Source organism: Mytilus galloprovincialis, chromosome 5, assembly GCF_965363235.1.
Source record: "Mytilus galloprovincialis chromosome 5, xbMytGall1.hap1.1, whole genome shotgun sequence".
NCBI lineage: Eukaryota > Metazoa > Mollusca > Bivalvia > Mytilida > Mytilidae > Mytilus > Mytilus galloprovincialis.
Window position 1 is genome coordinate 33,692,703 of NC_134842.1, and position 25,537 is coordinate 33,718,239.

General features: G+C 32.2%; 1 protein-coding gene and 1 long non-coding RNA gene across 2 annotated transcripts; one reads left to right on the plus strand and one right to left on the minus strand.

Moving 5' to 3' along the window:
* Nucleotides 1-6,626: 6,626 nt before the first annotated feature.
* Nucleotides 6,627-16,410, minus strand: LOC143075663 (uncharacterized). The gene is made up of 11 exons (XM_076251181.1): nucleotides 16,254-16,410; nucleotides 15,495-15,510; nucleotides 14,662-14,697; nucleotides 14,313-14,387; nucleotides 13,569-13,589; nucleotides 12,845-12,880; nucleotides 12,438-12,470; nucleotides 11,804-11,868; nucleotides 10,392-10,445; nucleotides 8,554-8,613; nucleotides 6,627-7,491 (listed from the first exon to the last, which is right to left on the minus strand). The coding sequence occupies exons 1-11, from the start codon at nucleotides 16,284-16,286 to the stop codon at nucleotides 7,393-7,395; spliced, it is 528 nt and encodes a 175-aa protein (XP_076107296.1). The 5' UTR covers nucleotides 16,287-16,410; the 3' UTR covers nucleotides 6,627-7,392.
* A 624-nt stretch (nucleotides 16,411-17,034) lies between these two features.
* Nucleotides 17,035-18,193, plus strand: LOC143075664 (uncharacterized). The gene is made up of 2 exons (XR_012978382.1): nucleotides 17,035-17,392; nucleotides 17,630-18,193. It is a non-coding gene; the product is annotated as an uncharacterized LOC143075664 (long non-coding RNA).
* The last annotated feature ends 7,344 nt before the right edge of the window (nucleotides 18,194-25,537 follow it).

Here is a 25,537-nt window from a genome sequence, read left to right on the forward strand (position 1 = left end):
GCCAATGAGACACCTATCATAAAACAAATGACAAATTTACAACTTAAGGTCACTATACGACCTTTCACAATTAGTAAAACCTATACTACCATCTTCACTTCTGTAATTGGTTTTATTCAATACAGCTAATTGTCCAAAGGTTATTTATATGATTGTCAAAATAATTGTAACACCACAAATATATGAATAACCAGTTTGTCTTTTATTTAACAAGATAATCTTTTAGCCAAACTTGTGTTAAATTTTCCTTCCTTAGTAACGAGAACGAAATTTTGATATTACATTTATTGTTCATCCCGTTTTCATCTTTCTTTATGTATACAGTTTAAATCACTCTGTGGTTTCTAGTCAATATTATTAGAAAGTTCTGTCGGCAACGTTTTAATTTAATTGTATAATAGTATGGTGCCACTACTTAGTTGTCATTGTATCTAGCTCATGGTACATGTTTATCTATAGAATCGTAGTGTTGGTCTTTAATTGGCTTTGTCCTCAATTAATGATGCCGAGGGGCAAACCTCTCTGAAAGAAGTATCATCTGTTCTAAACATTGGAGTTGACACCATTTTGTATACAAAGAACATAGTTAGTGGAATTAAAACCAGAACCTTCGCCCCTCTGTTTGGCTTATCATGATTTATGTTTTTGATATATTTACAGTTGTAAATATTGCTATTCCATGAAGATCTAAGAACATAACCCAACTGATAAACGTACCCCATTATGAAAAACCTGTTCTTTTTCAATTCCCCATTCATGTATCCAAAGGTATTTGTTTAATCACTATCATTGTTCTTCAAATCCTTCAATCCGAACAATTCATGTGCGACCCAGTGACAAGCCATTTATACTTTTTTTTGCCCACCTTGAAATATCTTGACTGTCCACACAAAAAAAAAAAAAAAAAAAATCAGTAATTAATGTCACATGGGTCAAGATCTTTAATTGTTTTTACATAGGCGGTAATGGTAACGTTTTTTCCTCAACTCAGTCCGTATCGTAAACTTGGATATGTATGATAGTTCGTTTCGAAGCTGTGACATTTTCACATATGTGGTTAAATTTTCGGGTTACGAAGTGAGATTACTTTTTCCGTATATAAGCATACCCCGAACATCCTTTTGTGATGCGGCTCCTTGTGGTAAAATATCCCCTTTTAACACAATAAGTTCTTTGAAAATTTAATACTTTAAACACATTTAATAGCTCTATAGTTTTTACACATTTATTCTATGTTCCTCTACTTTCCTAATCACCACAAATGGTTAAGTTCAGTCATTTGCAAAAAATAGAAACATGTCCAATATCACTACACAGAGATATTTTCTTTACACGTGACTTTTTAGTTCCTCGTTTGGAGGCGCATTAGGGATTTTGTCCCACATACGTTTTTATACTCCTTTGTGTTGGATTAATGCACTACGTCAATCCAATTTTAGAATGTTTCAAAAGTTCAAAAAGTATAGAAAGTTTCAAAAATTGTCACACGTGCAGGTGATCGTCATATATGTTCGGACTTGACGAGTATGCATTCTGGTGGTGAATAAATTCCCGCCTTTTCACAAGGGCGGAGAACTAGCAGATATTTCTTTTATTTATATATCGTCTGTGTTCCAGTTATAGTACAAGGGTATTTAATTGTCCACATGATACCTTTACTAGCAAATTTTAGGTTCCGTGTTTCTTACAAGGTTAAATGTATCATTAGACCTCAGGATACATGTATAAATTCCACTTGAATACTTGAGTTAGTCAATGTTAACTTCTGTTAACATTTCATTTACCATACGACATATTGTCCAAAAGTTATGTTCATTGTTGTCAAACTTAATGTTACACCACAAATATAGTAAAATTATTACTTTTTTGTCTTGTGGGTTATTATATCTACTAGTCCATATTGTTTACCTATATCTCAGTACCACAACCAATTACATATGAGACAGGTTTCTTTTTCTTTCTTTCTCAGCAACATAGCAATTTAACCGCTTATGTTGTGTAAAATACTCAACCTATACGATATTTATAAAGGTAAACAAGTAAACATACTGAACTCCAAGGGAAATTCAAAACGGAAAGTCCTTTGTCAACAGGAAAAATCTAAAGCTCTAACTCATTAAACGAATCGAAACAACTGTCATAGTTCTGACTTTGTCCATGCCTTTCCTCGTCTATGGTGGACTTAACCTGGCTTTCTACCTAATTAAACTTCTCACTACTAAGAACGTCGCATAAAATTGCATTATAATGACAAGAAACAATGAGAAAAACAAACAGATGTACTAGTCAAAAAGCCAAAACTTGTGGTAAAGTAGTCAATATTGTTTTATACCCTTAATAACTTTAGAAACAAATAATTATTTCCACAAAGAAAAAAATGGCATATAGACATTCTTTAATTTAAGTAAAAATGCTCACAGGCCTCAGCATTTGACTTTTTATTTAGTCTTGGCAACGTTAGAAAATATAGAGCTGCGCTATGAGCGCATGATACGAACGTCGCTTTTAAAGAATAAAGTTCCATAACTTTAGAAATCTGAAAGCAACTATATATATATATATATATTGAATTTAAACACGTGCGTCGTCTGTTTTTGTAGAACTTTTCTCGGCATTCTGTGAATAAAATGCGTTGTACGTCATTAAAAAACGTGTTCTCCGAGAATTGGAAACACGAAGATTTGCAATGGATTGGTTAATGATCTATTTAAGACATTTTGAGTATAAAGTTAACAAACAATTATATTGGCTGAATAATAGTCTGATAAATTACACATTCCCGTATATTAGGTATTGTAAGGTAGCACTCCACAGTTAGGTGTGTAGTTTCGCATTTTGGCCCATGTGAAGTTTTCAAATAGGATAGCCAGTGTAGAATAAAATTATTTTTTGGGATAGCTGAAGATTAAAATAGCCTTCATAGTCGGTTTATAGGAACAACAAGATTATGTACTGTTTGTTATATGGGCTGTTTTCTGTATGACAGTCCGTATTTTTGTATCCATACAAAATATTGGTCCGGCAATTATTGTGATGATTTTTTCCAACTTTGCGATTCAATTTTACGAAAAAATGAGGTTAAAGACATCCATTTTTTATATGATCATTTTGGACATTACTATCAACAGTTTCTGAAAAGGTATCACTCACAGGCATTGGAATTCTAGTTTGAACCAAATTTTAGGGGTTTGCAATATTTTATGGTAAATAAATGCAGAATGTTGCCATGGATACATAAAAAAGGAATTATATTTTACCATTTTAACTTATAGAAATCAAATCTATAGAAGATACCGATTACATACATGTGCACAATCATAACACAAACAGTTAGGTAAATGTATCAGAAAGCCAGGAATAGAAGATGATAAAACATTTTTTGTTTCAATTTTAATGTTTTTTTTTTCTAATTGTGGAGTGCTACCTAAAGTGTGCTAAAAGTAAACAGTCCCTTTACAAATGGTAAAATTAAAAACTCCAACACATCAAACGAATTGAAATCAAGTGTCATATTCCTGACTTGATAATGACATTTCATTGGATAGAAAGTTGTGGATTAAAGCAGGTCGGTCAATATAAAGAAGAATTCAGTGCTTAAATAAATGTTATTTTTTATATAGTTTTTTTTTTGTCATGTGTTGTCACATTTTTTATAACCATCTATGCTGATATGGAGAGGATGTAATGGTATAGGGTCGAAACATTTGGTGAAGGTTGGAACCATCTGAAGAAATCAAAGTACTGGCAGGGAGCAACAGAGATTCAGAGATGAAGGAAGATTAACAGCTAAATGACATATGACAGCAGAAAAGCAGAATGCCATCATCTGTCAAACACACCATTTCTTTTGAGAAACCAGTGACCATGTCGAAAGGCTGATGAAGACTAGGAAAGACCAGATACGCTTGCAAGACATCTGACAGTCGGGGACATACTGGCAAGGGCACTCAGGATCAGCTACCCTCAGTGTGGTTTCTATGAGGAAAACTCAGCGACAGCTAAGACACAGAATTATGAAGTACATCCTTAGACTCTTTCGATGGGGAGAGATTGAGAGGTGTTACCAGATATATTAAACGACAACGACCAAGAATTGTAAACAGACAACGACACTAATGGTGCAAAGGACTTTGACAGGAGAGAAAGTAGATGATAAATACCATTGTAGAAAGATCTACAAGAACAAAAAAGGCTTATTAATTCATCAGTCACGGTCTTGATGCAGTCGCACACATATATTTGGAGAGACGTCTGATAAACCTAGCCAGGACACAAACCAAAGTGCAAGGAATCTTTCAGCATCAGTATCATCCTACAACAGCGGCCAAAGCTTGAATTGTGTTGAGTACATCCACAGCAAAAGAGACATCACATCGAAAAGAAAGGTACCACTGGGGCCTAATGCAGAGATCTAAACGATGATTCAGGAGTAATTCTGGAAACATCACTTCAACAATGTGTTAAGTGGAGGAAAGAAATACGTCTGACTATTCTAGTTTATTACATTGTGGGAAGAAATTTGTAGTTAAGGTGAGAAAAGAAAAGAAAAGAAGTCAAGCCGACGCCACACAAGAGAGAACAGAAAATTAAAACGCTAATGAAGGAGCTCAAAGCCTTAACAGGCGGTAGGAGATAAAAGCAATTATATCAGTTAACCAAAGCTTGTCTGACAGACAGTATTAGAAATGAATTAAGAAGAAAACAGTAACAACGTCATCCCATATTCAACCAAGATGGATAAATTTTGTAGAGGAAGAGCTAGTCTCGTGAGCCAGGACGAAACTTAAGCTAAAAAAGTCAATATCAATGATCCCGAGAAGGGGTAGTCTACAACAAAGTTCCAGTTTAGGCCCAAATGGGACGAAATATCAACAATCGTAGATAACCGTATTAAGTGCCTTCATAAATGGGTTGATGACACCATAAAGACGACAACTGCGTGAAGACAGCAGAAACAAGGGTTGCAGAATGACTTATGAAGGTAGACAAGAGTAGATTGTCTGGGAAGTATAAGGCTTGGATATAACAACATCGGTTGCTGTCAAGACTGATATGAATTCCTTATGGTCTTTGAAATGACAACAACAACGGTCAAAGCCGTAGAAAGAAAGATAAACTGTCCCTCAGAAGATGGCTAGAAGAATAACCACGTTTTACAGCCATAAGTCTTTAAGGTCGATCATCACAAATCTGGGTACCTATGATATAAACTTTTGAGGTGTACAAGGTATCAAAGAGCTTGATAAGCCCTTGAGAGACAATGGTGTTTCTTTCTTTTCTAATCAAAGAGTGGGCATAATCTTTGCCCCCTCCCTATCCCTATGATTCTGCCATTGAAGCCAATTGATCAAATAATATTCGTGCACAAACTTTGTCGTTTAAAACTATGAAAAAGAATGTGTTCTTTTTTCCTTGGAACTTTTTATGTTATTCAGTGTACAATGTGAAATAAAATTGAGAATGGAAATGGGGAATGTGCCAAAGAGACAACAACCTGACCATAGAGCAGACAACAGCAGAAGGTCACCAACAGGTCTTCAATGCAACGAGAAATTCTCGCACCCGGAGGCGTCCTTCAGCTGGCCCCTATACAAATATATACTGGTTCAGTGATAATGAACCCCATACTAAACTCCAAATTGTACACAAGAAACTAAAGTTAAAATAATACAAGACTAACAGAGGCCAGAGGCCCTGACTTGGGACAGGCGCAAACATGCGGCGAGGTTAAACATGTTTGTGAGATCTCAACCCTCCTGAGTGAATCTGTTGTATTTGAGAAAATCCCATACCGTAAAGTTGGCTATCAGAGGCCCCAGAATACAAAAAATAACGGTATAATTTATAACAAAAGAATTTACTACAAACACATACTACAAACATGAACAAACGACAACCACAGAACTATAGGTTCCTTAATACGGAGGGCAAATTAAGAATGTGGCAGGGTGTAATGTAAGTTATAGTGCAGACTAAATATTAACAAAAATATCTATCTTATTTTACCTTAATTTACATCACTCAGAAAAAATTTCCATTGTACACAGAAGAACAGAAAATTATACAAGCAAACAGAAACACCTTCTTTTTCATATTCTTCGATGTAACGATGGCATTGCTTGCCTTTCTTTCTCTGCGTATTTTGTGTTGATATAATGAGACATGCCTTTTTAACTGAGTTTGATAATTTGTTCATAGATTGTACTATTACGTTTTTGTCCCAGGATTGGGATAGGGTTGAGCTCCAGTAAACATGTTTATTCCTACCATATACTGTATGTCATTTCCGAAGTAGGGAGCTTGTAATTCAGATGCTGTATATAATATTTGTATTTTGTTAATCTTACATAATTCAGGCTGTTAGTTTTCTCGTTTGAATTATTTTACATTTTTCATGCTATGAAGAATGGGTTTTGTGCGTTGTTGGAGCCCGTACTGTGACCTTCAATTGTTACTTTTTATGGCATTGTGTCACTGGTGAAAAGTTGTCCCAATGGCAATGGTACCACATCTTCCTATTTTTATGAAGGTATACAATCAGTTTATTAGTACAGCCAAAACAATGGCTAATCATCATGTGGATTGATTTAAACAAACAAACTTAAAAGAAAACAAGAAACAAGAAATACAAGAAAATAGTCACTACAACTTTGTGGCTAACAACTTTATTGTAAAACAAATTAACAGTTCATGGCATATGACTTTGTTGCTGCCCTACATATACCAGCAGTAAGTAAGTAAGAATATTAATTATGACACAGTAAAAAAAACGTATTTGAAAATGAGGATGCACGGAAGTTCTCCTTCTTTAAATATTTGTTGCCACCTTAAACCAATTAGCTCTCCAATGTCGAAGTCTTGTCGGATCGTAAGGCAATAAGTACCTTTTTTAGTTATGAAATGTGTATATTCTAGTATTTGAGCCTCATATATACATAAAATGCGAAGTTGGTGGAATATATCAACCAAAGATGCAAACAACCAAAATACAATTGGATCAATATATATGTTAATAAAAGTATTACTTTTTGTCTGTTACTTTGGCCGTTAGAACTTTTCAAAACTCTTAACTCTTTTTAAGTCAAAATAAAAATAGAAAATTGTCTGTTAATAGAAAAAAAATTGTATAATTGTCACCAAATGCAATTAAAAAATCAACAAAAAAAAGTTTCTAAAAAAACAAATAAGCATAGGTTAGCTCAAAATCAACCAGTTTATATCTAATTAGGTATTTAAAAAACATACATAAAAAAAGATATCATTTCAAAGCAAACAATGTATACATGTACCATTAGGTTTTCTTTTGTGTGATATCTCGAACAGTTTATAATGAACATTATACTAAGCTATGTAACATAAAGTTAAGATATAGTAGTGTTTTGTATAGCGCTATTACACTCTTGGAGGTCCTTGTGGTTCAGATTGATGTTCTTCGCCCTGTGGACGTGGTTGATGAGTATTTGGTCCCGGCTGGTGTCGTCCCTTAAACATCTGTATGGTATATGAAAGAAAGCAAAATATTCAAATTTATTAAATAGTATAAGAATTATTTATTTAAAAAAAAAAATACATTGTGTTTGCAGAATATATAGTAATTTATTTTATATTACAAATGGACTCCAGCTACACATTCAAAGTAAACCTCACACAAAATAAGGGTCTTAAATATAGACACTTTTGATTTGTATCCTTTTAGATTTGTATATGATTTGCTTTAATCACTTTTCGTGTCGAGTCTTCCTGATGTTAATGACAGATAACTGATATTTTTGTTAAATAAATTCACAAGTTTTAACTTATTTTTTTTCTAACCTATACGGGAATAGATTGCCTAAGCCGTATTTTGGCACTTTTCTTCTGAATTTTCGATTTTTCATTCCCTTCAATGTCATTTTTGATTTGGCCTTTCGACTGTTCTGATTTGAGCGCCACTGATGGAACGCGCATCTTGGGTACACAACTATATACTTCTGGTATCTTTGATAAATTTTATTCATATTTTGGATGATTTAGAGCTGCATATATTGTAGGAACACCTGTCTATTATCGAAGACAGCTGCCTGGTGCTTTTTTTATTTTTTTTTTATTAAAATTGAGAATGGAAATGGGGAATGTGCCAAAGAGACAACAACCCGACCCGCACAGAGCAGACAACAGCAGAAGGTCACCAACAGGTCTTCAATGCAACGAGAAACTCTCGCACCCGGAGGCGTTCCTCAGCTGACCCCTAAACAAATATATACTGGTTCAGTGATAATGAACACCATACCAAACTCCAAATTGTACACAAGAAACTAAAAGTTAAAATAATACAAGACTAAAAAAGGCCAGAGGCTCCTGACTTGGGATATTTGTGTCTTTAGGTTAATGACGTCTATCATACATCTCCGTAAAATCAAACTGATAAAATTATTCAGAAGCATATATTATGCACAAGTAAAAGTTTTTTTTATCTTTTTTTAAAGATGGTATTAGTATGTATATGACGTATCCGTATCTTTAATAATCAAATAAATTTCAAAACATCATGTATATCTGAAATATAATACTCACATTATATAGAATGCCAGCTCGGTTTTGCGAATTGTCTGGGGCTTTAGTTTGATCTTCACCCTAAAAGAAGTCGGAAAACAAATAGGAGCGTACATTATATATATATATAAGGCTTCTTAAAATAACAAAGTTTACAGGCGGAAACCCGGTTGAAATAGAACAAAAGAATCGAAGCTCTTTGTTAGAGAAGGCGATAAATGCTTACTGTAATGTTTACTATAGTAACAAAAAAAAAAAAAAAAATAAAAGTTAATAGAAACAAATCAAATGACAATTTTCTTCTCAATTACGAAGTGTTCTATTATAAAAACACCATTTGCATAAGGTTTCAATTTATCTATTACATAATTAAGCAGAACAATTAAATATCAAGTCGACGACATGGGTATCTATCAAGTTGGATACAGTAAATACATAACCTCCGATTTTTTTGAAAAAATTACCACGGACGGAGAACATATCAATCTAATAGTTCAGTAATTTTCGTGTCTGCCCTTCCATTATGTGACTCAAGAAAAAATTCTAAAAAAATGGGTAACAATTGTATCGAAAAGAGAAAATCGAGTGCACCTTTTTATGTTAGGGCGTGTTTGAGTTGAATATTTTGTCTAGAAAACGTACAAAGCAAGAATATTTGATACATCATCTCGCTTCAGATTCTATCATTTTTATATATCAAACCTACAGGTTGACCTTATTACATACAAAAATCACAGTACTAAAAGATGAAATATATGGGTCAAGTGAAATACCTATCTTATGAATCATAAAAACAGAGTAGGTGTGTTCAAATAGCTATTTTTTTTTTACTAAAAGTACTTGACGACAGTCTTTCAAGTTGGATGATGAAAATGCATATCTTCGAAAAAAAAAAAAATTGTGTGTGATAACTAAAGGTTTATAGTCTTCAACCACTAAAAAAATCTAGTCTGCCCTTCCACGAAATATTTAATTATAATTTTTTTAAATGTTTATGAATTTTCAAAAATTCCACCTGACAACCGATTAGACAATAGTTTTAAGTTGAATCAATGCAGATACGATCATTAACTGATGCTCATTAGCTAGTAGATACATTTGTCTTTTAAAATACAACTTACATATAAGGATCGTAATGGTGCTATGCGGACAAATTTATCGGTTTTCAAGAGCAAAATTGACAGCGCGTCATCCCTACAATGGCTTCCATTTATACGATTGTAAAAATGAACTGGCGTAATGGGGAGATAATTTTGACGAAGTAGAATCCTGACTGTAAACATACAAAAAATGTTCAGTGTTATTACAATGTTTAAAAGCATTTTCCTATGTGTAACTTTCACCGACGCACAAACCACACATTTTTGGAATGAAAAAAAAATACGACTTGCCATACAGATATATCAATTTATTTCATGTTTTGTCCAGAATTCAAAATATGGTACTATGTTAAGCTTGCTGGGATAAAGAGAACATTTAAGGAATGACTGTAATATTTTTTTCTGTCTATGAAGAAATAACATAAAAAATTTGGTGCACACTGAATAACGCGCGTAGCGGGTTATTTAACAGTGTGCACCACATTTTTTATGTTATTTCGAATAGACAGAAAAATTTTTACAGTCATTTCTTATAATTTAATTCTAAATTCCATTTTAAACCGTAGAAAACCATGAAAAAACGTTGATGACGTCACGGTCACATGACTAAATTTTGTCTATGGGCTCATAACAAAATAACGTCAGCCAATCAGAAGACGCGTTACATCCAAAATTAAATTATTTCCTATTAAATGCAACTAACATTTTTATAATGTCAGCAGCTGTGTGATTTAATCTGCCAAATATTAAGTTACTTACAGTCTCTACTTCAACTTTATGCCAATCCGTTTCTTCTACGTGATCACGTGGCAACTGCAACAAAATTAAAACATTCATCAATTAAATGGTTTTTTTATCTTACACTTTTACTATTGATTTATATATGCCTAATTGGTATAATAAATTTGTAGTATAGTTCCGGAGTGTAAGTTTTTTTTAAACTAGCCAATCTGAATCAAAGACTGATTGTAGCAGCAATTTGATTTATGCGACCAAAAGTGAACATTTTGTAGAAGAGATCCGTTCGTTTGGTTATACTGACAATTTGCATTGTAGTTCGAGATACAAAAAAAAAAGACAAACATGTGATTATCTGAAGGGTTTCAAGTGATCTGAATCCATGCTTTCCTTACCAGTAATCCTGATGAACATTAATCAGCACGGAGATCGTCTATAAGGATAGTCCAATCCCCAATCCCCAAATGATTCAAAACATTTCGGTTTAATGTTTTAGAGGATAAAATTTGAAATTCTAATATGACGTGCTTCTTTTTCTTTGTGAACAAACCCATGCTCTAGATCCAATAAAATTTGTTTGCACATGTGTATATTGACTTTTTCAGAATAATGAATTTGATCAAATTATCATGCACTTAATATATTTCCTTAACTTTAAAACACTTTCAAACTCTTAAATGGTGCACATGATGTTTCTTATTCATTTATTATGACTGTAATGTGTTGCATTCCAAAATTGACATATTTGACCTAGATACGACAAACGTTCATGCTGGCTGTTCAAACTCCTCTCTCTGAAAAATCACAGTGACAGCCGTTTGCTTCTTTAAAAACAAAAAAGGGAGGTTCATGGAAGAGCCTACACAAACGCTTTTACACTTATACTTATCGGACATAGAAATTACCTTAATATTGTCCTATTCAGAATCGTAATAATTGATGCAAGCTATACTTTATTGTAGTTTTAACATGGGTAGGCATTATATTCGTGTTATTTTAGCCCTCACTATCGCTAGGGCAAAAATAATCACGAATATAATACCTACCCATATTAAAACTACAATAAAGTATAGCTTGCATCAATTATATCTTAAATAAGTCAAAGATACATTTAGCCTCTAGTGATTGGAAACAAATAACTAATATTTGTACGGAACTTGATACTTTTTTTCTGAAACATTTCCTGATGAATGGACAAAAATTTTCAGGGAATATGTTATAAAAAACAACAATGGAGAACTATGTACCAAAGATCCCGATAAATTTGCAACCCAATCAGTACTTAATTAAGAAACTTTGTAAGGGTTTTTACAAAATAAACCACTTAAAGTTTCAAAAATTGAAAACTTTGTTCATTTTGGATTTGGAGTAACGGACCTCCTTACAAAAGGAATCTTAATGGTTAATTGCATATCTAATTTTGTTTTACATACTTGTGTGTTCTTTGATCGTATTTCAGCTGATCCTCCCTGGAGGGGAATATACTCTCCACGCTCATCTGTAATACGATATTATTGTTTTGTAATAATTCATTTTTGGGATTGATTGGCAACATTTTTATGTTTACTGGGCAAATGTTTATATTTCCGAGTCATGCTTTAGGATTGTTAATTTGTCTGTGAGGCCTTGTTGTGTTTTCTATTTTCAAGAGTTTTGTGTGTTTTTGAAATTAAATGTGAATTCCACAGCAGAATTATATCAATTTTACCCTATCATTGGTAGGTGAACTCATTGACAACAACATTTGTCAAAGAACACAAAGCTCAGTCGCCATAACAGCAGTTGCTTTTACAATACATGTATTCCCTTTTATGTATAAAAATATGATTGTTAAGATTTGTTATTGCCTGTAATTAATCATCAGTAAATTTGAAAGAAAACTAGATGGTAATTCTAATTTAAATTAAGGTTGAAAATACAGACTGGATTTAGATATCAGTTATTAGACAATTTGATTATCTTAGATTGTGTTGTTCTGTTGCTTGGTTGCTGTCGATGTTTAAACATCGTGTCTCTTTGTGTTTACATGATGAAGATATGCTTATAATAAATTGTTTAGAAACTTACTGACTAATCCCAAGGGTCCTCTGGGGTCGGAAACTGAAAAAAAAAAATAACATCGGTAAAATTTGAATCGTCTACATTGTGAACTAGATTTGTGGATGCCATTTTATTTCATTTCGACGAATTACATCATAACAGATATAGATTGTAAGTATTAATCATTTGACTATAATCTTTTTTTTTATATACACCCGACCTAAAAACGCAGAAAAAGATAACTTCTTTAACAGATATATTAAAATTTTATTACATATGCATACAAAGTTATTGATAACTAGTTTTCACCTTTTTTTGGTTTCTAGAAACCAAAGGGATAATAAGTTGTAAATGCATGACCTTTTGACATTGAAGACTGCAATGTCAGAATTTTTACGGTGTGCGTTTGTAACGATAAATATATCCATACTCACATATATGCTTTGCATTTGCCTCTTCTATGTTATCAACTAGAACGAAAACAAATTAAACTTTATTGACAAGAAGAAAAACATTAAAAAAAAACAGCCTGTATGTTGAATAAATACAATGGGATGCAGGTGAGCAAACAATACAGGTACTTTGACAGTACTTTATAAGATTACAAATCGTTTTTTTTTTTCATTTTTACACGAATATATACCCCCTTTTTACTTTCATCGACCAACTTTGCGTACGTTCAATAATCTTAAGTCTATTGGAATTAGTGTTAATGTGCTTAAAGTTAAACAAGTAATGCATATAAATCACCTGGAATAAGATGATTTCAAAAAATTGATAAAATATTTGAATTAAAATGCAAAACTGCCAGAATCAAACTCCGGGTGCGGGAATTTCTCGCTGCATTGAATACCTGTTGGTGATCTTCTGTTGTTGTCTGTTCTATGGTCGGGTTGTTGTCGCTTTGACACGTTTCCCATTTACATTCTCAATTTAACATTCAATGAGAGATAACTCAATCATGTAACCATCTACGGTTGGAAATATTCAAGAAAGGCAAAGAACAATCAAGAGAAATGCATTACACCATCTACATGTATTTTCTTCAATGTTTTCTTTATCTAAATTTAAAATTCTTAAATGACTATTTTTCATTGTTTATACTTCTGGCCAAAAATGGGATTCAAATATGTACACATTATTTTGAAAGTTACATACCTTGCACGAGTTGACCAAAATCTGAAATAGACGAAACAAATATTGTTATTGATTTTATTTCTCATTCAATCCACCAATTTCTTAAACATTAAAGATGATAGACTTTTTAACTTTTATGAACTTTTGGTTCTCTATGCTCTTCAATTTTGTTCTTTATTTGACCTTTTAATTGTTTTTATTCGAGCGTCACTAATGAGTCTTTTGTAGACAAACTTACTTGTCTGACGTAAATACTAAATTTCAATCATGATTTATATTTTTTATCTACGATTTTGACTCTCCCTCTGGTATTTTTCGTCCCTCTTTTATGATGAGTTCATTTACATCGTATGATATCTTTTTTTTCATACTTGTAAAGCATTTGAAATATAAGAATTAGGAGATGTGGTATGGTTGTAAATCAGACAACTATTCACTAAAGTAAAAATGAAGAGGATGTATTTATATTAAGCAGTTCTAGGCAAACGTACGGCCTTTTACAATGAGAAAAACCCATCCTGTATATTCGGCTATATAAATGGCCGCGACATGAACAATATGATGCATTCATTGAAGAAAACCAACGGCTTAATTAATACTTAAAAAAAAATCAAAAAATAATTATGACAGACATGAACAAACGACAACTACTGAAGTATAGGCTCCAGACTTGGAATGGCAGATAAAGAATGTGGAGGATTAAAAAAAAAAAACATGAAATACATACTACATGCATATGTATTGTAACAGAAAGTAAATATTTACCTGGGTTTGGCGGGAAAATCAGTTGAGAACCAGGGGTCCCAATACTTCCAGGAGCACCTCCATGTGGCTGTAAATCTAAATTTTAAATGGTAATAATATAATCTGACAAAGTGTGGTACAACTCTTATTAGTTTGTTAAATGATACCTACAACTAATGACAAAGATGTCATTCCAAATTCCAAGAAATTATTATTTTTTTAAAAACTGTTCACACGAACAAATATTACGAAAAGAATAAAGACAAAATTAGTTCCTTTGATTAAAACGTTTGAAAAGTAGGAAAGCTTTTCGTGTTAACTTAGTATTTAATCAATAAGCGTCGAAATCAGAATTTAACCATCTACTTACGTGGAGCGCTTCCTGGTGGACCAGCGCCATTACAACCTGTTAAATACAAAACAACGCTATTAAAGATAGAATTGATTTTTATAATCAAAATACATACATTAATTTTGTAGCTTGTAGCATACTGGTAGCAGTGACTAGTTTTGTTAAAATTTAATAGTAGGTTATTTACAGCAGTAAGTATGTTAATATAAATAGTTAGATTTGATTTTCAGACACCATTGCTTTGTGCAGTTTGTCAAATATAATACTAGTAATTTCTATGACTTTGTCTTCAAAAGCATACGTTTCAGTTTCTTTCCAAAATTTTAACTTCGATGATAAAAAAAAATATATGCACATGATTACATGTTTCAATTTACTCGAATGCATTGTTTTTATTGGTTTTTTTTTTTTTTTTTTTTTTTTTATAATATTGCTTTGTTTTGTAGTAATTGTTTTAACTTTACACGAATACGATTAATATTATGTTCTTCTATGCTTGAATCTAGAAAAGCTGTGAACTAATGGTACGCCAAAACTTTACTATAACTTGCTTTAAAATGAGTGTAACTAGTATACATATTTTTTTTGTTGCATAAATTAGGCCGTTATTTTTCTCGTTTGAATTGTTTTACATCAATTTGTCAATTCGGGGCCTTTAATAGCTGACTATGCGGTATGGGTTTTGCTCATTGTTGAAGACCGTACGGTGACCTATAATTTCTGTGTCATTTTGGTCTCTTGTGGAGAAATGTCTCATTAGCAATCATACCACATCTTCTTTTTTTTTTTTTTACATATGTATAACAACTTGTCTTGGAACTAAATCATATATACTGGAAACCAATACTTACTTATTCCATTAACCAGCTGTAAAGATAATAAAAAAATGCAGTGTTACAGTTGATTAACTTCTAGTCTTTTGTAATTTCATCAGTAGGACTTTGAAACCTACGCGATGGTACTAAGCATATGTTGTATCCTTGTATATACATGTACATCAATGACATTAAAATAATTTAGATGTATTTTGTAATATTTATTGTACCAATTTACGATGACTGTATTAGATTAAAAATAAAGGTAAAAACAATACTAGAATATAACAAAGAAATACAAACTGATAGGATATATACACCTTGCCACGAACAAAGCTCGAACTTGCAGCCTCCGAGTTAACAGGTTATATTTACTGCAGATTATCTTCTACAATATAAGATAACTCGACCACAGAAGCCCCATGCAAATAAACGTTTAAACGAAGACAATAACAAGGTTGATAAGACATCCCAACTGGCTCGGGTACGTACACAATGTTTGGTGGTGTTAATCCAAGTTTACGTGCGTACAAGCCTCTCATTTTCCGTATTTCGACAAATGTTCTAAAAATAAAACTCCGTGCATTCCAGCTACCAACAGAATGTCCACTAGCTTGAACCGAAAATTGAAAGACGGCACATAATTTGCAAAGCAGTTTTAAAATGCGCTCTGTTCTACACGAAAGTAGCTGATAACAACCGATGTTGGTTAACTATAGTCATATGAGAAACTGATCAGAAACAACGAATTTTTTCATCTTACATACAAAACCAAAACTAAATAATTATACTTACAAATAAGAGAGAGATAATAGATCCAAATAACATCTTCTATATTGCTCACTGACAAAACAATGCCAAAGATAAGATGACAGAGTTAAGGAGAGTTGAACCTGTTATTTATACTATTTTGAATTAGTACAATGTATGTTCTACTATGTTCTGGATGTTATGCAAATAAATACTTGTACAATGACTTCAAAATCTACTTCCTTCCTGAAATGGGTTGAAATAAGTAAGTGTCACAGAGATTTGTCAGAAAGGCACGAAAAGGGGACATTGTGTAACAAATATGTGCATTGATTATTTATCTCTTAATTTTTTGTTAGTTTTATATTGTAATTTTTAAAACGCGTATTTCGTTTATATAATATTATCATTTATAAATAATTACATGTTTAAAACAATTGACATGAAATTCATCATCGTTGGTATAGAATTTTCTGGTACTTAAACTTTTAACAACATAAAAATATATGTCAAGTGTGTATGAACTAAGAGGTTACGAATTTCAATAACTTAATGAGGGAAGTGACCACTTAAAATGCTTATGTACTGTTTTACTGTTTGACAGATGACGATATTTCAATTATCTTCTGAACTACTCATTCATAAGGCTAATTACGTAATAATACGTAGTTGTTTAGCTACACTGCCTGTTTGTTTTTATTTGTCATTTCAATTATCTTCTTAAATACTCATTCATTAGGGTGTATAACGTAATTATATGCGTAATTATGTTTAACCACAGTTGCAAAATATGTTTGTATTTGTCATAGAAATATCGAGATCTTTTAAATAAACCTGGTGCATGTGAATTCAAATAACAACTTTTTTTCTTAGTCTATAACATCAAACTGTACGCCGGTCTCGACTTCAACTATTGACTGAGCGTATAGAAAGATCCTCATTTGAACATAACCCACCTTCAGTAAACCAAATTTGAAAAAAGGAACAATGGGTCTGCGGGATGTACACATACGATTACATATTCGACCAAAACAGGGATGTTCTAGAGAGTAGCCAAAGCTATAGGGAAAATTGTAGGAACAGGTGGTATCTCCATGAATCCAGAAAATATTAAAACGGTAAATGATTTACCGAAACCGAATAGAACAAAGAGCTTGAATTATTTATTGGGTTTACACATTACCGTATGAAGCATACATGTAAAATTAAATAAGGCCGTTAGTTTTCTTGTTTGAATTGTTTTACATTGTCTTATCGGGGCCTTTTATAGCTCACTATGCGGTATGAGCTTTGTTCATTGTTGAAGGCCGTATGGTGACCTATAGTTGTTAATGTCTGTGTTATTTTGGTTTTTTGTGGATAGTTGTCTCATTGGCAATCATACCACATCTTCTTTTTTATATGTATGTATGCTGAAATAGTAGAAACCCTACCAAGATTGGAATATGTCCAGTATGTCTGTGCCTTTTTAATTATGTATGAAGAAATAACGTTCATTACCTTACAATTTAAGCCGTCACTGGCTTGTACACCACTCAATTAACTTCATGTTGAACTTGTAACTTGACAGTTTGATCATTTCGAGCAGAGGAAAAGCATTCCTTTGAACTGCAGGATGATCATGATGGTTACATTGACGATCATATATTTAATGATGATTAGCAGTCTGCATGGATAGAACAAGCACATGGTATTTCGTTTTGAACGGTCTCAACAGAATGATGAAATGTTTCTGAACATCTTGTTGACTACGTACGATCAACGAAGCCAATTTACTATCTTTCACTGGAAAGAAACTTTTATAAGATTCTTGAAAACAAAACTTCAAACAAAGAAACCATATTCATGATATCTTCTGTCCATTTGCAGCATATACTTTTTTTTACATTTGTAGTTTTTGGCTTTGTTTATTTATTTAGAAAATCTCATTACTTTCCAAATGATTTGTATCTTTATAAACGTATCAAAAAAAGGAGCATAATGGTTACTGAATCTTATTTCCAGTTAGAAAAACTCGAGCATAAAGCCAACGTTACTACAAATTATGGAACGAGGAGTCAGTGCACTAATTCAATACTGATAACCTTTAAGAAATAATCTGAGATATAGATATGTTGATTTGCCCAACAAGAATGGAGGCAGCAGGGAAAAAGTGTCTTAGACCAAACAACAAATAATAGAAGCAACAGGTACAGGTACATGTTTATTACATAGAATAACTAAATCTAGAAAATAGGTATCACCTGTATCTGTTGTTATACACTTCTATATATATATATATATATATATATATATAAAACGTCTGAATAGTAGTCAACGATTTTCCCCACGAGGGCGCTGGATCGTTACGAGTAACGATACATGTACACAATAAATAAATTATATAAACGCCTAAAAAACTCCAAATACAAAAAAAGGTAACTATAAATGTAATTATTTAGAAATATTTCGGATAACAGATATCCTTCGTCAGTCAGATTCTGATGTTAAATGAATCATCTTAAAGTCTTCTTAGATTAAACTTTTACTAAATCTTGAAATTTATACAATAAAAAAGTCAAACATATATATATAATTTAAATCGTTCAAGGCAATGTGCTTTTACAGCTCATCCAGTGTACTAGACGATTTACATTGTTATGGTTCTAATGGGGTCGATGCATATAGACTATAAATCCAAAGCTCGGAATTATAAATTTAATATTTCTCCGTTCTTGTTGATGGAGAATATACATTTCCATCTTATTGAGCTACACATTGTGAACTACTATCTGTAGCTCCAAACACATCCGAGACTTCTCAATAACTGTTGAATGATAAAATATGAAAACTCTGAACAAGATTCAATATATCTTCTGAAGACATATCCAAAACTATCAATAGAAACACTAGACAACGGTACAAAACCGAATAACAAAATACTGAGCGCCAAGGCAAATTCAAAAAGGCAAAGTCCATAAAAAGAGATGATTTAAGCATAATAAAAAAATATGCTTAATTCAATATTTCTGATCTCAGCTGATTCCGCGTTATGGATTTGACCATATTTTTTTTCTTACCTGTTTCATTAAAAGTAAAATTAAGAAATAATTCATGGGGGCTTGAATATATCGTTATTTTACCACGGGTTGGCCCTTTATGACAAATATTTTACCCTGAGCGATAGCGAGGGGTAAAATATCGGCATAAAGGGACAACCCGTGGTAAAATTTAGATATATTCAAGCCCCCATGAATTATTTCGATTCTGATAAGACAAATATAGCAATTGCTTTGGTCCAAAGCTCACTAGATGGAGGCAAATATTTGCCGTTCCCATAAATTAACCCACTTTAAGATTGGCGGTAAAGAACGGAGCAAACAGATTTAGTGACATGCTCAAACTATTTACAATAATATATTTAGATAGATTTGGATGAATTTTAATGATAATTTACTTATATATCTTCTATGTATATAAAAAAGGGCTTATACCACATTTTAGTATTGTTTGTTTACGTTTCATTCTGGTGATGATTTTCGGTATCAGAAGCGTGTATTTTCCCGAAAAATGCTTAAACTATTACGTTATCATTCTATGACGTCGTGTACTCCATCCATAAACAATCATATGACGTGGGAGTACAATTAGAACAGCCCAACCAATATATTCATATTTTACCACGGGTGTGTACTCAAAGCGTTTGAAGGACGTCATGTTAGAATAACAAATATACCGAACTCCAAGGAAAATTTAAAACGGAAAGTCCGTAATTAAACGGCAAAATCATAAGCTCAAACACATCCAACGAATTGATAGCAACTTTAATATCCCTGACTTTGTACATATGCGTATTTTTATAAGGAAAACTCAGGTTGATACCAAACTACATCCTCAGTGACTGATATTCAATACTAATAAATGTATGTGAAGAAATTGTAAACACTATTTTTAAAATCATGCCAATATCTACATCCTTATTTGAAAGTTATTTTCTTGAGTTATCGAACTTACAACACAAAGTTATGTAAATATGTGATATAGATAGACGGAATGTTAAAAGTCTGGGCGCTACATAAAAAACTCAGGCCCAACAAGTATTTCCTTTCGTTTCTATAAGCTATAAAGCTGTATATATAGATATAGGAAGATGTGGTGTGAGTGCCAATAAGACAACTCTCCATCCAAATAAAATAAACATGTGAAAGCTCTCCCACAGGCAAACAACCAATAACTGAAAATATAAGGGAATACACTACAAGCACAGGGACACATTCTACTGCATCCACACAGCACGAGTAACAAACCCTGCATTAGATATATATAGGAAGATGTGGTGTGAGCGCCAATGAGACAACTCTCCATCCAAATAAAATAAACATGTGAAATGATCCTATTTAAGTTGTTAATTTGTATTGTTGGGGATCTCTTTCTATATAAATAAATAGTATTAAATGTATACACAGAGATGCTGGCATTTTTTGCCACTTTTTGGAATGTCAATTACATCAATGAGGTACATGTACAATTCACGGGTGTAATATAGCAATCGGTAAACATCTATATGCATATTTTACCGATTATGTCTGATTTGTTCACGCATCGTTGTAAAAGTAACGGATTTTGATGCGACTGTCATAAAAGTGAGAGATTTAGCGCTATAAAACCAGGTTTAATCCACCATTTTCTACATTTGAAAACGCCTATACCAAGACAGGAATGTTACAGTTGTTGTCTATTCGTTTGATGTGTTTTATCCTTTAACATGTTTTATTTTGCCATTTGACCAGGAACTTTCCGTTTTGAATTTTCCTCGGAGTTCAGTATTTTTTTTATTTTACTTGTATATATCAATGGATCATTAATAATTTGCTAAGATGTCTGTAAAACCGTTTTTTTTTGTTGTTTTGAGAATATGACGGACGATAGTTTTTGGTTTATTTCTAAAGATATCATAGGTTGATTGTCTGATACATGTACCAGCAGTTTGGAAAATGTTTCAATGGGTAATGGTTTTCCTATGAAATACATAAATGGGAAGTTGTTTTATGTTTTGGAGGTGAAGAGGCAACACCCGTACCGTTGCAGATGATAACACCACAAGAAATATAATAGTCATCATTTTTTCAACATTTGAATCTGTTGAAAATTTATATAACTTAATTGCAAAAGAAAATTTGATTTTCATTGGAAACATACCTCCTGAGGTAACGGGCTGGAATTTAAGTAGTTACATTTGCGGGAACGATGTTGCAGTTTTGAGAAGTTGACCGTCCTTCTGCTGTATGCTAGTATGCTCTGTGTTTTCTATGTTTAACGTATACACCAATTCACATGTTAATACTAATAACATCGGACAGTTGGGGGAATATTTATATTCTAAATGTGACGATCAAGTACAAATAAGATAATACATATCACATCTTAAAATATGCAAATGATACTTGGCACTGTATGTTAACACACACAAACATAATCATCTGAAACACTTGACATATTTATTAATTTGTTCTCGATTCGTTATTCTTGCCTATACATTTAACATTTAAATATATATGTATCATTATTTGCTATTGGTTTCTAGAGGTGTTTACATATGTGTGTTGCTTGGCAAGACTAAAACAGTTGTAAGATCTTTGAATATAATCAACCATCATCTGCGAAAATACTCTTTCAATGTATATCCTCACCTTGTATGTTTGTGCTCTTGTAAAGGTTAATTTTCTTCGTGTCAATCTGATGGATACGGTTTCGCATAACGTTTACAGTTTATTCTAATGTTTTCCTTTTACTCTATGGTTTAGCGATCCGAAATTTTAAATAAAGGTTAGGAGATACTGTACGATTCCAAATGAGACAACTATCCACCAAAGTTCAAATGAAATGGATGTAAGCTCTCATAGACAACCGTACGACTTTAAACAAAAAAAAAGACAGTACGTGTTACTGTAAATATACATCCCAAAATGATCTTGGACTACTTGCAGCTACAAAATACTAGTTAAAAGCCAATAACAGCTTAACCATACTGTTTGGACACATTAAAGCTTTGTATAGTTTTGTTCTGCGAAATTTTTGCCAAGAGAGTGCATAATTCGGGTGCGGGAGTTTCTCACAGCATTGAAGACATTTTGGTGACCTTCTGCTGTTGTCTCCACTATGGTCGGGTTGTTGTGTCTTTGACACATTCCCCATTTCCAGTCTCAATTTTATGATGCATTGAAGTCATTAAAGGTTCACCAAATGCAAAGTTAACATTTGTTTTATTTACAACCAATAACTTTGCATTATTTCGTTCTATTTTGCTACAAGTGGACTATTCTTATAGCTATAAGAAGGTTGGTTTTGCAGAGTAAATAAATGTGACAGTACGATCTGCCATCGGATCATTATTTAGCTTTCATAACCATGAGGGTATCAATTGCAAAATGGTAAATAGAAGATGTTCTTTAAATTTATTGACACAAAGACATTTATCTACTAGTTGGTAGATGACATGAATATAGGCAACTAAATTTAACGGAAGTCCTTCAGAAATGAAAAAATCCCATACCGTATACTCAGTATGCTATAAAAGGTAAAGATAAAAGAACAAATTGAGAAAATTTTCAAACAAAAAACCAGCGGGATGATTTATGACTAAGCATTGAACACTATTTTCCGTATAATTATTTTTTAAAATATAGATATGATTTTCATAGAAGTTAATGGCTTTAGGAAATTGATAGCTAAAAATAGGCGACAAGCGCAGAATTATACGGATTCCATATAAAATTAAGTGATAATAGTATCAAATGTTGGTAAATACTTCAAGGACGTTTGAACAACTTGGAAATATGTAATTGATGAATGAGATGTAACAATGTTTCACTTTTGTAATTTTAGATACTGAAATCACAGGATGAACACTTTTACTTAATAAATGCATATTGAAAAGATGTTACATTAATTGATAATGAGAAAAAATCACAAAAAGAACCATAACTGAACAATAAAAAATAAAATAAAGGAGAACAACGTTGAATCTTAATAAAAGAAGAATAAACAACATTGTTATTCACATAACTAAATACAAAAAGACATAATAAATATGAAAAATGAATGAACTACCCATGCAAACTGACTAAAACTGGAATATTAACTGCACAGATCGATTGACTGAAAGAATAAGTGACAAGTTGTAACAGGACAATCGGTACAATGCCAAGAAAGTTTACATGTACTGTGAAGCAACTAAATCGTTTAATATTAGATGTAAATAAATAAATTATTGAAAAAAAATGAGCAAGGTCTGTGTTCATGCAATAATCTTTGTTTTAGAGTTACAAAGATGTGGGCAGTAATTGTAAATTGTGAAACTGTGAAATGTAGAAAACAAAACAAAACAAAAGCAAAATAAATAAGTCAAAGTAGGATAATACATAGCTTGAATTTCAGACAAAAATTGAATAATGCGCAGTGATATTGACTAAACTAATCTATAGAATATACTAGACAGAAATTTGTAAACTCGACTTAAGTTTCAATTTACGAGTGTAGAAGTGAGAAACATATTTATATTCTCTATGTTTTAGATTCTGGTAATATGGGGACGAAGTCCCCTATTATAGTAGAAAAATAAAAAAAAAAAAAATCGGGAAATTTTCATTGTACTAATGAACCCCAAATCGTTCAAACTTTTTTTGTCGCTTTTTTCAATTCCCGCATTTGCGCAGAACGCAGAAATCTACTTCCTTCTTCCGGTCTCGTTGTCGTGAGACTTTGAGTAGTCTAGTTTAGTTTAAACATATTTTATTGTTCAAAACAAATGGATTAGACGCAAGTTTTCCAACTTAGTTCTGTCTTCTCCATAATATACATGAATATACATTATATTTATATAGCACATTACATAAATTTGTATTTTTCTAATAAGCATGAAGGCATGAAAAATAATTAAATAAATCAGAACTATTGTTATTATAATATTTATACACAAAAAATAATAGAAATAGCTCAATGGATATCAAACGTTCTTATTTTGAATAATCAAACACACCCAAACGATCGGTCTAAAGGGAAAACACCTACTGCTACTAGTGTGTTTTTCAATGACTTTCTATAATATTTACCTGTATAAGTTGTAAAAGTAACATGCAATATTGTGAATATATATAATTGTGATACGGACATTAAATTCTGACGTTAAAAATGCGGATAAAGGGATGACAAGAACATAGATTTAATGTAAGTATCGTTTTTGTATTAACTTCAATAATTGAAATCCATTGAGGCGAAACATTATGTTAACCGTTATGAACAACAAATCGATCATTCGAACAATGCATCGTCTGTACTGTAAACTAGTAAATAAAACAATAACCAGCAAGGTTGTTATCAGAGTGAGAAACGTTGAGTTTCTTTTATATATTTATGTACAGCAGAAAATATTACAAAATTGTCTTTTGTATCTAAGTTGTCATTACCAAACAATAACAAATCGATTGTAACAGGAATGTCTACGTGTAGTCTAGTAAAATATAGGAACTCAAGGAACACAATATCAATATTTCATTTTTTTAATAATTCTTTGTCTTTGATACGAGTTGACGTTACCTGATGCATTGCGTTTCTTTGTTAACATTGAACATGACGTCATATCTTAAATAACGTCACAAGTAAAATCCCTAACAACAGAACCAAAATCGGAAACGTTACGGTATTTCCGTTTCATACAGACTTCGTCCCCATTCACAGGTAATGCCTGCCTCATATTACTATAGTTATGAAAATATATGCAAGTGACACCCTTTACTATTGCAACCATTTGTCAATTGTTTTTGTGTAAATCTCATGTGTAAAAACTAGTTACCTATGGATATAAATAATAAAAAAAATATGTTTACAAATCTGCAAGCAAACCGGAAATATGAGTATTTAAAAATTAAACCAAATACGTAGGAAACGTATATTTTCCGGAAAATAAGTATGAAATAAAAAGAGACAGATTGTCAACCCAAGGTTCACATTTGTGTTGTAAACAAAAAATAATGATAAATGAACCGGAATTATTATAGCATTAAACACATTTTTTCTAGAGGTTATTGATGTGTAAACTCGGGTGATTAACTCACAAACTGAATAAAAGTCCGAAGACTTTTATTCAGTTTATGAGTTAATCACATGAGCGTTGATGATTCCTGTGCGTGCTCTTCTGGCATTTTTAGAGCCCTTTTGGATATATTTTGAGGTTGAGCCTCAGCATAAAATTGCCTCAAACTGCTATTAAGACTATCTACAGACACTGTCTGAAAGTCCAAAGTGCTTGCCAGTCTTTCAGATCACCAAGCTGAAAAGTAATAATGTACAAA